The sequence below is a fragment of the Myotis brandtii genome, unplaced genomic scaffold (assembly GCF_000412655.1).
Source record: "Myotis brandtii unplaced genomic scaffold, ASM41265v1 scaffold407, whole genome shotgun sequence".
NCBI lineage: Eukaryota > Metazoa > Chordata > Mammalia > Chiroptera > Vespertilionidae > Myotis > Myotis brandtii.
Genome location: NW_005365639.1, coordinates 194399 through 211348, shown reverse-complemented (window position 1 = coordinate 211348; position 16950 = coordinate 194399). Strand labels below are relative to the sequence as shown.

At 42.2% G+C, this 16950-nt stretch overlaps 1 protein-coding gene across 1 annotated transcript in view; it reads right to left on the bottom strand.

Moving 5' to 3' along the window:
* The window catches only part of LOC102244246 (chromosome unknown open reading frame, human C16orf52), a 26004-nt gene extending 10440 nt beyond the window's left edge, over positions 1-15564 (bottom strand). The window contains exon 1 of the mRNA XM_014545414.1: positions 15505-15564. Within this exon, the coding sequence (XP_014400900.1) occupies positions 15505-15564 (60 nt within the window). The remainder of the gene's footprint in view (positions 1-15504) is intronic.
* Between the last annotated feature and the right edge of the window lie 1386 nt (positions 15565-16950).

The window sequence follows — 16950 nt, the reverse complement described above, 5'->3', positions numbered from 1 at the left end:
AGACTTCCAAGTCCAGGAAGCGCAGAGAACCCCAAACAAAAGGAATCCAAAGAGGACCACACCAAGACACATCATATTAAAATGCCAAGGGCAAAAGACAAAGAGAGAATCTTAAAAGAAGCAAGAGAAAAACAGTTAGTTACCTACAAGGGAGTATCCATACGACTGTCAGCTGCTTTCTCAACAGAAACTATGCAGGCCAGAAGGGAGTGGCAAGAAATAATCAAAGTGATGAATAGCAAGAACCTACAACCAAGATTACTCTACCCAGCAAAGCTATCATTTGGAATTGAAGGTCAGATAAAGAGCTTCACAGATAAGAAAAAGCTAAAGAAGTTCATCAACGCCAAACCAGTATTATATGAAATGCTGAAAGGTATTCTTTAAGAGGAAGAAGAAGAAAAAGGTAAAGATAAAAGTTATGAACAACAAAGTGACAACAAATACATATCTATCAACAAGTGAATCTAAAAATCAAGTGAATAAAAAATCTGATGAACAGAGTAAACTGGTCAATATAATAGAATCAGGGGCATAGAAAGGGAGTGGACTGACTATTCTCGGGGGGGAAAGGAGTGTGGGGGTGCAGGAAGAGACTGGACAAAAATTGTACACCTATGGATGAGGACAGTGGGGGGGAGTAAGGGCAGAGGATTGGGTGGGAACTGGGTGGAGGGGAGCTATGGGGGGGAAAAAGAGGAACAACTGTAATAATCTGAACAATAAAGATTTATTAAAATAAATAAATAAAACAAAACAAAACCAAAAAACTGAGTTGTACTCTTTTTTAATTCTTCTAATGAACTCTATCTTTTTCAGGAGAATGAAAGAAGATAACTCAAACAAGTTATACCCTTTTCTCTCAAATCACCTAATAATTAAGCCCATCTTGGGATGTCCAGAGGTGCAATAGCATTATGGGATCATCTCTGGGAGGTGGAGGAGTAGAAAGTGAGATAACCATCACAGTAATGCCACACTATCCCTCCTCCTAGCTGCTGCTTGGAGTTGAGTGACTTCATAGACCAAAGAGAAGTATATCAGTTTAAGTTTTTGACAATTGCTAACCTTTAAAGTATCACAGCAATTGCTAGAAACCAGAAAAGGCAAGAGGATGGAGGTTAAGCACCAGGGAGTTGCAAAATCGTTCTCAAATTGAAACACTAAAAAGTTTCCTTGAAAAGAAAACTTGGGGGAGAGGGAGTGTCTTATTATGACAAACCTTTTATTGTAACTTTGGAAACAGATAAGGCTTTCACAGCAGTGCTAGAACCCCTAACAGGAAACTACTCCTGATCATTCAGCAAAAGACCTCTAACAAATTAACCTCCGTAGTCACTATCCCATTTATAACAGCTGTAATTGCTGTAAGAATAGACAACAGGCAATGAAAGGCCCTCTGACAAAATGCAATACTGTGGATTCTGATGACAGCCCCACATCTCCTGACTGGCGTACCACACGAGTGCACACAGAACCATCAGAAAATGAAAATTGGAGCTATGTCTTCCACAAACCAGATGGAAACAATGACCTGACAGAGAGTCAGCTTTGAAGGAAGAGCTATGCTCCTATGGGGACGGAAGTCCTTATCAACACAAGTCAAGACCAAATATTCAGCAGCTGCATTCTGAAAGGAAAGAAAGCTAATGCTAACACACAACCAGAAGGGACACTGTATATAAGAAAATAAATTCACAAATACTAAAAAAAATCTTTATTGTTGAGAGTATTACAGATCACCCACCACTGTCCCATCCCACTGGTTCCTGCCCCACCCCAAGCCTTCACCATCCTATTGGCTGTGTCCATAGGTAATGCATATATGTTCTCTGGTCAATCTCTTCCCTCCCCCCTCTCACCCCTTCCTTCTGAGCTTCTGTTCCATGTTTCCATGCCTCTGGTTCTATTTTATTCATCAGTTTATTTTGGTCATTAGATTCCTTGTTTATTTTGAGTTTCAGATTCAATTGTTAATAGATATGCGTTTATTGGCATTTTATTGTTCATATTTTTAATCTTTTTTCTTCTTCTTCTTAAAAAAGACCCTTTAACATTTCATATAATACTGGTTTGGTGGTGGTGAACTTTTTTAGCTTCTTCTTGTCTGTGAGGTTCTTTATCTGACCTTCAATTCTAAAGGGTAGCTTTTCTGGGTAGAGTAATCTTGGTTTAGGTTCTTGCTATTCATCACCTTGCATATTTCTTGCCACTCCCTTCTTCCCTGCAAAGTTTCTGTTGAGAAATCAGCTGACAGTTTATGGGGGCTCCCATGTAGGTAACTAACTGCTTTTCTCTTGCTGCTTTTAAGATTCTTTGTCTTTAACCTTTTACATTTTAATTATGATGTGTCCTGTATGGGCCCCTTTGAGTTCATTTTGTTTGGGACTTTCTGGGCTTCCTGGACTTGTAAGTCTATTTCTTTCACCAGGTAGGGGAAGTTTTCTGTCATTATTTCTTCAAATAAGTTTTCAATATCTTGCTCTCTCTCTTCTTCTGGCACGTGTAATGCGAAAGTTGGTACACTTGAAATTGTCCTAGAGGCTCCTTACACTATCTTCATATTTTTGGATTCTTTTTGCTCTTCTGAAAGTTTTTTGCTTCTTCATATTCCAAATTGTTCATTTAATTCTCAGCGTCCTCTACTCTACTGATGATTCCCTGTAAATTATTCTTCATTTTAGTTAGTGTATCCTTCATTTCTGATTGGTCCTTTTTCATGTCTTTGATGTTCTCACTAAGATCCTGGAAATTTTCACTAAGTCCCTTAAAGCTTTCATTAAGATCCTTGAGTAACTTATAACGACTATTTTGAACTCTCTACCTAGTAATTTGCTTGCTTCCATTTCATTTAGTTCTTTTTCTGGAGATTTCTTCTGTTCTTTCATTTGTGACATGTTTCTCTGTCTCTGCATTTTAGCTGCTTCCCTGTATTTGTTTCTATGTATTAGGTAGAACTGCTATGTCTCCTGGAATTGGTAGAGTGGCCTTATGTAGTAGGTGTCCTGTAGGGACAGTGGCTCAGCCTCCCCAGTCACCTGAGGTGGACCCTCTAGGTGCACCCCTTTGTGGGCTGTGTGCACAGTCTTGTTGTAGTTGAGCCTTGATTGCTGTTGGTATCATTGGGAGTACTTGATCCTCAGGCCAACTGGCTGTGAGGACCAGCTGTGACTACAGTGGAAGAGCTGCTGTGTAAAAGATACCCCTCTGGAGCAAGACTTGTTTCAGTGGGGCTTTGGTACTCACCAAATCTGACCCTCAAGTGTGTTGCTTGTGGATGTGTAGAGTTATAATCTGGCATGGTCTGAAGCTGTCCACTGGGTGCACTGGCTCTGGGGCCTCCCAGGAGGTACCAAGTCAGCCACTGCCTGCATCCTGCCTGGAGCCATGCTACAGAGTGATCTGCAGATGGCTGTTACTTGTGTTGGGCTTGGAGGTGCCCAGGAGAGGCCGAACTGTGAACCAAGGCGGGCTGCTTTTAGTGCCGGGTCTGGGGCCACTTATCGAGAGGTATGGGGCATGCTAAGTCCAGATGCACTTGTTTGAGATTTTAGGAAAGTCTAAAGCCTGAGCCAGGGCAGGCCATTCATATAGCAAAGCTGCTGCAAACAGCTTCAGTGGGGGCTCAGGGATTCACCAGGGTGGGGCGAACTGTGTGGACCAGATTGATGGAGACTCAGATATGATGCCTGCCAGTCAGCTCTGTGGCGAGGGAGGCTTCAGCAAGCACTTTTGTCAGGGAGAAAGCTGCCCCTGAGTTCTTGCCCTGATGCCAGACAATTTAGTTCCTCCCGGTATGTCCCTGGATTCTTTCAAGCTGCTACCCCAGTGCTGGAGCTCAGAGGGAAGGAGGGAGTCCGTGTAAGTCTATGTGTTGGTCCTTTAAGAGGAACTGCCTGTGTTTCTAGCAGCCTGTGTATCACTCAGCCACAATTCCTGCTTCTTTTTACAGCTGAAAGTTACGGGGGCTTCTCTTCCCAGCACTGAAATCCTGAGGTGATGTCTGGTGTGGGGCTGGGACCCTTGCTCCGCATGGAGGCCTCTGCAGCCGAGATATCCCTCCTGATTAAAAAAAACAAACAAAAACGCCACACGTGGGTGTTGGACGAGCCCCTTCCATGCTTCAGCCCCTCCTACTAGTCTCAGTGTGCTTTCTTCTTTACTTGTCTAGTTGTAGGACTTCCACTCAGCCAGATATCACGCAGTTCTAAATGGTGGTTGTTCCATATTTTAGTTGTAATTCTGATGTGGTTGTGGGAGGATGCAAGTACTGTGTTTACCTGCACCGCCATCTTAATTCCTCCTCTGCAAATATTTACTGTCTTTCATGTACTCAGACTGCTGTAGTGGTCAAGGATTCTAAAACTAATACTGTCATACTTTCACTGAAGATAGACTTTCCTTAAATACATTACTGGGCTATTGCAAACAGTGGTCAGTCCATATTGTTGCTAAGATTCATTTTCTTGAGTAAGACGCTAGGTCAACATAATTTATATCATACGCACATATTTCCCACAAGCTGTCTGGGGAAAGGGATCTGTGTTGCTACTACTGAATCTTCTAAATTCTGGTTCTGTTAGTATATAAACTTTTACCAGTTTAAATTTCATCTTTTACCTCAAAAAATTATCTCCTGCTTGTACATTCAAATCCATTTCTTACACTGAATAGTCAAGATCTTTTACATTCTCCAAATTCTCTGAGCACATTCAGTTTGTATCACACAATTATGCATTTGATTTACAGCAGCTTCTTTTTACCCCAAACAGAAAATGAGCTTTTCAGGAAGGGAGTGAACCTTCTACTTCAATGGAAACCCCAAGGCAGGCCTACAGCAATGGGCAAAAGCAGGCCTTAATAAGCATTTTGGTGAGCCTGGACAAGTAAGAAACATGCTAAATTTAAAATCATGCTGTATTAACTAGATTCTCCTGTAGAACTGTGGTAGTGTGAACCACACTAATTCAGCACAAGCTCAGTCAGTAATTAATTTTTGTTTTACCCAACAAATCTTTTGCTTCTTGAAGGGCCTATAATTCCATTTCCCAAACAACCAATCCGTCTTTACCCTGTGGCTGTTTCCTAGGTAACCAATCCAGCCAAATAAAAGACTTGCACACAACAGAAAAAGGAAACTATACCAGGAACTGTAGCATTCCACATGTGTCTCAGTATCTCACCTGTGTATTTTAACACACAATAGGAAGTCATAATGAGTCCTACCCAATTATGTGGGGTATCTTACTAAAGAGGCTTTTCACACTCATCTTCTATAGCTCCAGGCACCGTGGAAATGACCTGGCATGGCCAGTCTAAGCATGTCTGTTGCCATATGAGGATGATTATAAGGCATTTAGGTCACTACTACATCTTAGAGCACAGCAAGATGAAATGGTTTCTCTCTTTTTTTTTCCCTTTATTAAGTTTATTGGGATGACATTGGTTAACAAAATTACACAGGTTTCAGGTGCAAAATTTGAATGACCAGTCAATTTTTAATGGTACTGAAGATCCCTTGTCTATCCTACTTTAAATTTGTTGAGATTTTCAACATGCAGATTGAAGTTTTTCATCAAACTTGGAGAGATTTGGGCCATTATTTGCTTAAATACTCTTTCTGCCCCTTTCTCTCTCTCTCTCTCCGTCTGGGACTCCTATTATATGTATGCAGGAATACTTGAGAATGTCTCATGGGTCGCTCATGCTCTGTTCATTTTTATTTTTTCCCTGTTCTTCAGATTAGATAATATTGATTGACCTGTCTTCAAGTTTGCTGGTTCCTTCTGCCAACTTCCATTTTCTTTTTATAATTCCCATCTCTGTATTAGATATTCTCTATGTAGTGAGGCATTGTTTTCTTACGCCCCTTTAATTCTTCACTGTGGTTTCCTTTATTTTGTGGAACATATTTCTCAGAGCTGATTTACACTCTAGTAGGCCCAATGTTTGCATTTCCTCAGAGGCAGTTTCCGCTGACTTATTTTTCTTGTGTATCAGCCAAACTTCCCTGTTTCTTTATGTGAATTAACATTTTTAGTTGAAAATTGGAAATCTACACTAATAAAATACAAAGATGCTAATTGACCGTACCTTCGCTACGCGCAAGCCATTCCCACCAGCCAATCAGAGTGACTATATGCAAATTAACCCAAACAAGATGGCAGCCGGCAGCCAGCAGCCACAGAGCTGGAGCAAGCAGGAGGCTTGGTTGCCCGGGCGATGGAGGAAGCCAAGCTTCCCGCCTGCGCTGAGCTGGCTGCAGCCTCTGTTTATGGAAACAAAGTTTCAATTACAGAAGACAAATAAATCCCAGATACCTGCTTCCAGCCAGCCTCCACTGGGAGCTTGGGTGGCTGGGAGCCGTGGCCAGCCTGCAAACGGCCCTCAGCCCCTCACCCAGACTGGCCAGGCACCCCAGCAGGACCCCCCCACTCTGAAGGGGGTGTGGCCAGCCTGAAAACAGCCATCAGCCCCTCACCCAGGCGGGCCAAGCACCCCAGTGGGGACCCCCACACTGAAGGTGCTGTGGCCAGCCTGAAAACAGCCATCAGCCCCTCACCCAGGCGGGCCAAGCACCCCAGTGGGGACCCCCACACTGAAGGTGCTGTGGCCAGCCTGAAAACAGCCATCAGCCCCTCACCCAGGCGGGCCAAGCACCCCAGTGGGGACCCCCACACTGAAGGTGCTGTGGCCAGCCTGAAAACAGCCATCAGCCCCTCACCCAGGCGGGCCAAGCACCCCAGTGGGGACCCCCACACTGAAGGTGCTGTGGCCAGCCTGAAAACAGCCATCAGCTCCTCACCCAGGCTGGCCAGGCACTCCTATATAATAAAAAGATAATATGCAAATTGACCCTAACAACAGAGCGACTGGGAATCACTGGTCACTATGGCACACACTGACCACCAGGGGGCAGATGCTCAATGCAGGTGCTGCCCCCTGATGGTCAGTGTGCTCCCACAGGGGGAGCTCTGCTCAGCCACAAGCCAGGCTGACAGCTGCCAGTACAGCGGTGGTGGTGGGAGCCTCTCCCGCCTCCTCAGCAGCACTAAGGATGTCTGACTGCAGCTAGGCCTGCTCCCCGCTGGCAAGTGGACATCCCCCGAGGGCTCCCGGGCTGCCAGAGGGATGTCTGACTGCCAGCTTAGGCCCAATCCCCCTGGGGAGCGGGCCTAAGCCAGCAGGTGGTCATCCTCCGAGGGGTCCCAGACTGCGAGAGGGCACAGGCCGGGCTGAGGGACCCTCCCGAGTGCACATATTTTTGTGCATGGGGCCTCTAGAGTGTGTGAGTGTGTGTGTGTGTGTATATATTTATTTCAAGGAAGGGAGAGGGAGAGAGAGAAACATCAATGAGTGAGAATCATGGATTGGCTGCCTCCTCCATGTCCCCTACTGGGGATCGAGCCTGAAACCTAGGCATGTGCCCTTGACTGGAATCAAACCCGGGACTCTTCAGTTTGCAGGCTGATGTTCTATCTACTGAGCCAAACCAGTTAGGGTGGAAATTACATATTTTTGTCTTAGTTAAAAAAAAATAGAGTAGTCACCCTAGCTAGTTTGGCTTGGTGGATAGAGCACTGGCCCTCGGTCTGAAGGGTCCTGGATTTGATTTCAGTCAAGGGCATGTACCTCGGTTTCAGGCTTGATTCCTGGCCCCAGGTCAGGGTGCATGTGGGAGGCAACCAATGGATTTATCTGTCTCACATCAATGTTTTTCACTCTCTGTCTCTCCCCTTTCCTTCCACTCTTTCTGAAAATCAATGGAAAAATATCCTTGGGTAAGGATTAAGAAAAGATACAGTAGTAGACACAATAATTTAATACATGAAACTCACATTACAAAATAAAAAGGGTGACATGTGATGGTCGCTAAGGTGGCTGGCTAGAAAAAGTACCCAGGACATGACATTACTCCCCTGCCCAACTGCTTTAGTATATCATTCAGATTGAAGATTAAGCACAAGGTAAGTTTAGACTTGCTGAAATAAAAGGTCTGGGGACAGATTTTATAGAAATAGCAACGCTTAAAACATTGAGATTGAGAATACTTTGCTAATAGGATAAAATCACATAATGTTTTGTTAGTAAATAAAAAGGATCATTAAGCCTTTTTATTTAATTATTTTTATTTTTCAAGTACAGTTGACATTCAACACTATCCAGCATTAGCTCCAGATGCACAGCCAAGTGGCCAGAAAACCAGGGGTCCCCCCACTGCCTCAAGCACCCAGTCAGCCCACACCTAGTCTTTTTTAGTTTGGTTTTCTTTTTCCTTAAGCCCCATTGGCTGTTCTATCCCTATTGAAAATGCAATAACTACCAGCTGTTTGTAAGTAGGACTGTAGTTCAGAGGTCATACCTCATTTTACTACTGACTAAATCATATCCAACACTGTCCTCTATTACATTTTATCGTATCAACCCTTGCTCCATAAAGTTGCCCTTGGATCTAATCCTATAAGGACATAAAACATAAACTAACAGTGAATCATGATTTTAAAATCTGCTTTATTGAAAACTACAATATAGGTCAAGACTCTGTCCCATCACTCTCCCAATCACTGAAGCTCTTAACCTATCATGCCTGAAGAAGTCCTTAAAGAAAAGCTCACCACAACTTTTAAACTGTACACACAATGTAACAGAAATATGTGGAAGGATATCTGTCACACTGTTAAGGGTGGCCCACTCTAGTTCAGCCAGATTGGAGGGGGGTGGGTAATGGGGCTGAGAACACTTGTACTTTTTACTCTGTCTTATCTGAGATTAGATAAATTTATACAATTTTGTCCTTTAAAAAAAAAAAAGAACATGCATTTGCTTTATATTTTTAAACGTTTAGAGTATTGCACATTAAATTAAAATAAAATATACTAATTGCATTTATATTACACACTGAAATCTTTCAATGATGCATGAATTTAAGTGCATGTTACAAATCTAAAAAGAAATTAGACAATGCCAAAGAAATTAAAGTAAACTAAAGTAAATCAGGTAGAGAACTACTATGGAATTTAAGTTACTATGTCGACATTTTCTATTCCATTTCAATTTGTAGCTCATGAGAAACCCTATGGAGGAACTTGATAGATCATATTGGGATACTAACTGTTTCTTCCCCGGTGATTTGGCAGAAGAAACCCAAAACAAGTTTAATATTTATTTCACTTAAATGAATAGTCCCCATGCTTTCTATGTAGCAGTGTTTAAGGCAGGGTATACTGGTAAAGGGAAAAAATCAAACAAATCTGGTAGGTCAAACGGTTTCTGTAACCGAAAAGTACTGCAGAATTATTTGCAAAGTATTTTAACAAAAAATGCTGAACATTAGTAACTCCACAGCCTTCAACCAAACAGGTTCTCCTATGGACAATGATCAAGAAGCAAGCAGTACAGCCCACAAGAATGGCTCTAATCACGCAAAACTGGCCAAAGCAGTCATAAAGTTAGGGCATCTAGAGCTACACGGGATCTCAAAGATCATCTGTCCTAATCTCCCCCAAATTAGGGTTCAGAGGCTATTGAGGCCCAGGGAGGGTAAGTGATAAGTCAAGGATACAAAGTAACTAGTGCTGCTGGGACCAACACCCACGTGTCAACTGTGCTGACTTCCTGAACTTCATTCACCTAGTAAGGAAAATGATAGTATTTCTAAAAATACCTTCAGGAACATTCAGATTTGTATCAGAGAATACGTAACTACAATGTTATAAGCACAGGACAGTGAGTCTAAGAGTAACTTTCATGGCAGGTCAAAACATATACAAAGAGGGAGACCATGTCTTTGAGGTTTCTCTTGTCAGTTCATAGGAGTGACCCCTTTGGGTTCCACACTCTAAAATACAGCCTCACCCTGGCCAGATAGCGCAGCTGACCAGAGCATCATTCCGATGGGCCAAGGTTGCAGGTTCGATCCCTGGGCAGGGCACATACAAGAATCAACCAATGAATGAATAAATAAGTGAAACAAATTGCTCTCTCTCTCTCCTCCATCCCTTCCTCGCTCTTTAAAAATCAATAAAAAATTTTAAAATATAGCCTCCTCCCACACCGGCCAACTCTCATAAATGTTCAAGAAATACTCTACTTCCAGCTCATCCTTCTTAAAGAAACGTCCCAATTTCTTTGCCTGAACAAAAGGATTCTCTGTTTTAGGATCTTATCAGATCTCCAAGGAACTTTGGTTGTTTACAATCTACTCTCAAACACCACAATGAGGACTCACATTTGTCTTATTTATTTGCATAGTCCAGAAAATGTGCACCACCACGATCTCAGGAAGGAGTTTGTAGTCACAATAAAAAAAAAACTTTCCTGAGGGTGCAGCAAAGGTTCCATTGTATGAACTCCAGGTCTGTCAAAATCACTTCTTTTTCAACTACTTGATATCTTGGTATTTAATAATTCTAAATTATTTTTCTAATAAATTCTACTCCCCTAATATACACAAGTATAGTTATTCTCTGATACTAAATCAAATTCTAATCTATTTAGTCACATGTCCATTGACTTAACTGGGAGACAACATATCACACTGACTAGAATTCAGGTTCTGAATTAACATTCAGATTCCAGGTCCAACACTTAAAAGCAGTGAGATTTTAGGCAAGCTATTTAACCTCTTTATGCCTTAGTTTCCGCAAGTATAAATGAAGAACAAAATAACCTCACAGTGTTGTGTGGATTAAGACAGAGAATATATGTAAAGCACTTAGAAAAAATGCCTAGGACTGAGTAATAAGCTGATAAATATTAAATGTTATTAATGATATATTGCTATTTCACTAGAAATATGTACTTTTATTTTAAGAAAGGAGACAATCTGTGGGATTGCATCTTCTTCTGTACCTTTCATTCCTTGCTTTCTTGAGCTTAGATGAAAAAAATCACTAAATTTATGTCCAAATTAAAAAAAATACTTTTATTGATGTCAGAAGAGGAAGGGAGAGGGAGAGAGAGAGAGAGAGAGAGAGACAGAAACATCAATGATGAGAGAAAATTACTGATTGGCTGCTTCCTGCATGCTCCCCCACTGGGGATCAAGCCCACAACCCAGGCATGTGCCCCTGACCAGAATCAAACCCAGGACCCTTCAGTCCGCAGGCCAATGCTCTATCCACTGAGCCAAACTGGCCAGGGCATGTGTTCAATTTTTGTACATCTACTGAATTATTTAAAAACTAGAGACCCAGCACACGAAATTCGTGTGCGCAGGTATGGTCCCTAGGCCTAGACCCCCCCCCCCCCCCCCCCACTCCCAGTTCCCTATTCGCCATTGGGCGATCGGAGCCTGACGGACAGGGGGAGGGACCGAGAAGCTGGCCGTTCCTGCCCACTCCCACCACGGTCGCCCTCTGTGTGTGGGGCAACCGGCAGGGTGGGGGCCTTTGGCCTGGCACCGCCTGCATCCCCTGCCACCCACTCCCAGTTCCCCATCTGCCATCGGGTGATGGGAGCCTGCTAGCCGGGGAAAGGGATCAAGAGGTGGTCAGTGCACCTCATAGTGACTGGTCGACCAATCATTCTGGTCATTTCACCATTAGGGTCAATTTGCTTATTACCCTTTATTATATAGGATGAATCAGAGTTGTAAAAGTTAGGGTCTTGCAAATGCAAGGCAAGCAAGTTTAACACTGAGACAAGTGCTTATTCTGTGCCATTAGCATGGTCCATCAATTACAGGAGAGGATGGATTTAAGAGTAGAGAGCTTTGGAAAAAGACAAAAGTTCTGATTTTGATAGCTGCTCTTCCATTTAATCTTTAAGAAGACCTTATGATCTCACTGTAGTTTATATTTGGCTTCAGACTGAAAATATAAGGTGATATCTCCCTCAATTTTCAACATCAGAAAACATTACGTAAGCTTTCACAGAAGTATACAATCTCAATCCCCCATTAATTTGCTTGTGATCTCCTAAGCAAAGAGATGGTGGTCCAGGGAAACCATCCATTAGAGAAAGTGCCTGCTGAATTTGAGAAACCTGGCACTATGCCATGAGATATTCCTGACTTTCCTTTTTTAAAAAAATACGTTTTTATTGATTTTAGAGAGAGTGGAAGGGAGAGATAGAAACATTGATGAGAGAAAAACTTTGATAATGCCTCCTGTACGCCCCCTAATGGGGATCAAGCCCACAACCTGGGCATGTGCACTGACAGGGAATTGAACCAGTGACCTCTTGGTTCATGGGTTGATGCTCAACCACTGAGCCACCCTGGCCGGGCATTCCTGACTTTTTTAGCAAGTCTAGTAGGCACATTGTGCTATACCAAACTTTCATTCATTCAGCAAATAATGAGCACACACTCTATGCAATACACAATGAATGAAGTATGAAGAAAAACACAATACATGATCTCTGTAATTCCAGAGCTTATAGCATATACAAAGAGCCAAACCACACTCACAGAAAATTAAAAGCACAATACAGAGCAGGATGCAAGCTGCTAATGCCAAGACAGCTGTGCAGCCTAGAAGACTAGGAAGCTGGAGATATACACTCTATGCAAGGCACACTATTCATGTAATTTTGAGCAAGAAATTTCACTTTTTAAGGTCTACTGCCCCATTTTATGAAGAAAGTATTTCCTAAAGGGTTCCTGATAACTCTTCACAAATGTTTAAATTAGCTGTTCTGAGGTATAATTTAGATACAATAAAATTCACCATTTTTATGTGTGCAACTCAATGAGCTCTAACAAATGTATACAGCTATCTCAATCATGACACAGAAACCACCACCAAAAATTCCCTCATACTCCTCTCTGCAATTAATCCCTTCCCCCAGTTCCCAAGACAGATCTACTTCTATTACAATAAATCCTCAATTCTGCGGACCTCGGTTTAATGGACAAAATCTCCAGTCTGTATGTCATATGTAAAATTGACATCCTGTTAATTTTAAAACGCTTTTAACCAAGATTTGTTTATAGCTAAACAGGTTATTTTTGTTATTAATTCACTAAAATTTGTTATTTTTAAATTTTAGCGAATAGGCCATATGTTGGGAAAAAACACTGTAGTAATTTTGCCGACATAAATATTACATATGTACAACTGTAGTCTACGTATTTAAATCCAAGAGTCACCGCTTGTAAACAATGTTCAGCATGTGATCAATCCACATCGTGTGAGGTGATTGGTTCTGTTGTCCCCTGGCATGAGTCTCTGCAGCAGTTTTAATGCCTGCCCACCCATGTTCCCACATGCGCTAAGCCCTGCCTCAGTTGTGTGCATTTGTTTACTCTCAGTGACTGCTGAATACATGAATTTACTAGACCTATTCAGTATAAATTTAAAATTACAAAAATACACATAGAAAATGCTTCTGTGAAATTAAACTTTTCATATATGCTTAATTTTAATTACATGAAATTAAACACATAAGTGCAAAACAGGTAAACTAGTCAATTTTTTTACACATGCATTCGGAAAACCTACTTTATTATATAACTAGAGGCCCAGCACATGGACTTGTGCACCGGTGGGGTCCCTCGGCCTGGCCTGCAGGGATTGGGCCGAAGCTGGCTCTCCGACATCCTCCGAGAGGTCCTGGATTGCAAGAGGACGCAGGCCAAGCCGAGGGACCCCACCGGTGCATCCGTGCACCGGGCCTCTAGAATGCATGTAAGATCCTTGGTTAATTTCTTCCCATCCTCCCCTCTCCCCCTCCCCTCTGAGATTCATCAGTCTGTTCCATGTTCCCATGCCTGTGGTTTCCGCTCCTGCATTGAGCGTCCGCCCACTGGTGGTCAGTGCACATCATAGCTACCTGGTGGGCCGGTCACTTAGGCTTTTATATATATAGACTAGAGGCCCGGTGCATGAAATTCGTGCATGGGGGTTGAGGGGGGGCATCCCTCAGCCCAGCCTGCACACTCTCCAATCTGGGACCCCTCGGGGGATGTCCGACTGCCAGTTTAGGCCCGATTCCTGCGGGCCTAAACCGGCAGTCGGACATCTTCCTAGCAAGCTGGGACCGCTGGCTCCTAACCGCTTGCCTGCCTGCCGGCCTGATCCCCCTAACTGCTCTCCCCTGCCAGCCTGATCACCCCTAACTGCCTCTGCCTTGGCCCCACCACCATGGCTTTGTCCGGAAGGACACCTGGTCTAATTGGCATATTACCCTTTTATTAGTATAGATGCCTTTTGGCTTTAACGGACACTGCCTTGCCCAAATTAGTCCATTATATTGAGTTTTTACTGTATTATAGTTTTGCCTCTTGTAGAATTCCATATCAGTAGAATCATATGTCAGCTATCCTATATAATAAAAGCCTAATATGCTAAGTGTCTGGCCGTTTGTTCAACCAATCAAAGCATAATATGCTAATGATATGTTAAGGCCACTCAATCACTCACTATGACATGCACTGACCACCAGGGGGCAGATGCTCCAACTGATAGGTTAGCTTGCTGCTGGGGTCCAGCCAATCGGGACTGAGTGAGACGGGCTGGACATGCCCTAGAGCCCTCCTGCGATTCCTCCCCAGCTGGCCAACCTGCCACATCTCTCCCCGGCCTCGATTGTGCATCAGTGGGGTCCCTCGGCCTGGCCTGCACCCTCTCGCAATCCAGGAGTCCTCGGGGGATGTCAGAGAGCTGGTGTCAGCCCAATCCCAGAGTCCAGGCTGAGGGACCCCACTGGTGCACGAATTCGTGTACTGGGCCTCTAGTTATAAATAAAACTGCTGTAAACATTTGTGTACCAGTCTTTGTGCAGACACGTGATGGTGTGGTTGGGTACCATCCAATCTGCTGAGACCTGAATAGAACAAAAGGCGAAGAAAGGAGGAATTTGCCTTTTTTTTTTTTGTCTCACTGCTTGATCTGGACATCTTGTCTCATCTTCTGTTGCCCTTACACTAGAATTTACACCACCGGCTCCCCCAATTCCCAGGCCTTTAGGCTCAGACTGAATTATATTACTGGCTTTCCTGGGTCTCCAGCTTGTAGGCAACAGGTTATGAGACTTCTCAGCTTCTATAATCTAGAAACCCTGACTGATGCAACACATTTTCATTTATTCCTTGTTAATATCTAGGAGTAAAAATTCTGGGTCATATCTATAAGAAACTACCAAACTGTTTTCTAAAGTGGTTGTACCACTTTGCATTTCCACCAGCAATATATGAAAATTCCAGCTACTGCCCATGCTGATAATATCATTTGAGTTTTAGCCAATCTGAATTGCAGAGGTGGGTATGTAGAAGTGGTTTTAATTTGTCCTTCCCTGCTGTCTAATGATGTACAATATCTTTTCATATGTTTATGTGCCACCTTTGGCCTGTTTACATCTTTTGCCTACTTTAAAAAATCAAGTTGTTTATCTTACTATTGAATTGTAAGATCCTTTATATTCTGACTACAAACCCACTATCTAACATGTGTTTTACAGATATTTCCTCCTTCCTCTAGTCTTGCCTTTACATTGTTCTTAACAATGGCTTTTGAAGGACCGATGTTTTACATTCTGACAGAATTCATTTCCTATCCCTACCTCCAGTGACTCCTTAGTGGCATAGGTGGTGCCACCATTGTCACTTAGGCGATCAGACATTATATCGGATAGGACACCAGAGTAGTAAACGTTTATTATTTTTTAAAGCTCTCTATGTGGAGGTTCCCAATGGCTCACAATAAAAGACTGTGCCAGGGAGTATTCAATTTTCCTTATTATGTCTGGATAGCACCTCAACCATTTAAAGGACAAATATGTAGTAAGAATAGTTCTTCATTCCTTATCTAGACAAAGCTCCCTGGCTACCCAGATACTTAGAAAATGTCAATTGCATTACCTTTGGAAGGTTAATTGTAAAGCCTATACACTGTCTGAATAAATAATAGATATTATGTAAAAAATAATAAAGAGATGACAAATGTACCTGGCAAGAGGAAGCGGGTTACTATATCACAACAGAAAGCCACAGTTAAAACAACCAAGCTTATTACAAAGTACAATTCTTATAAACCAAAGATTGTCAATAAAAAAAATTATACAGAATATCCCTAATGAGTTCTTGAAGTTTATTCCAAGTCACCTTTTTCTTCTCCAAATTCTTTCTAGGCAATCTAAATCAGGTTCACAAATTCATTTATTACATATAAGCCAATGACTCACAAATGTACCTCTAGCTAGGACATCTCTTAAACTCCAGATTCCTACATATTACTAATTACTTAATTTTCCACTTTTGATGCTTCACAGGCATCCTGAACTGATCAAATACAAAAATGAAATCATTTTCCTTCTCAAACCTGGTTCTTTTCCAGCATCCTACTCAATGTCACCACTATTCATCCATCTACTCAAATCAGTCCTTCCTCTTCTAACCCCTAGAACTGTCTACCTCAAAATCACTAAGTGGAATCTATTTCTAAACATAAAAACCTATCCTCTTCTCACCATCTCTACCTCCAGCATTCCAATCCCAGTCATGATCAAGTCTTATGCATTTCTTGTCCCTTCTGATCCTTTCTTCTTCAGACTGCAGAATAACTGTTTCTAAAATGCAAATCTGATTTTTGTCACACTGTCTTAAACCCTTAATTGGCTTCTCATCCTCTTAGGATAAAGACCAAAAAAAAAAAAAAAAAAAAAAAAAAAAAAAAGATCCCTATCATGGCCTGGACTTGCCTGTTTCTTCACTTTCCCTCATCTCATTCTCTTCCCCTTGCTTGATCCATTGGCCCTGTTCATTTTTAGTTCTTAAATGCTCTGGACTCTCTCTCACTTCAAGGCTTTTGTACATGTTAATCCTTTTGCCTTTAGCACCATGTCCTGCTCATTTTCTTGCTAACTCCTTCACTTCCTTTCATTCTGGGTTTAAGTGAAATTTTCTTAGGGAAGACTTCCCTAGTAATTTATTCCTGTTATAGGTTCTCATTAAACTATACTTCTTTCATAGCACTTATGATAATTGTTTATTTTCATTTTTTGTTTATT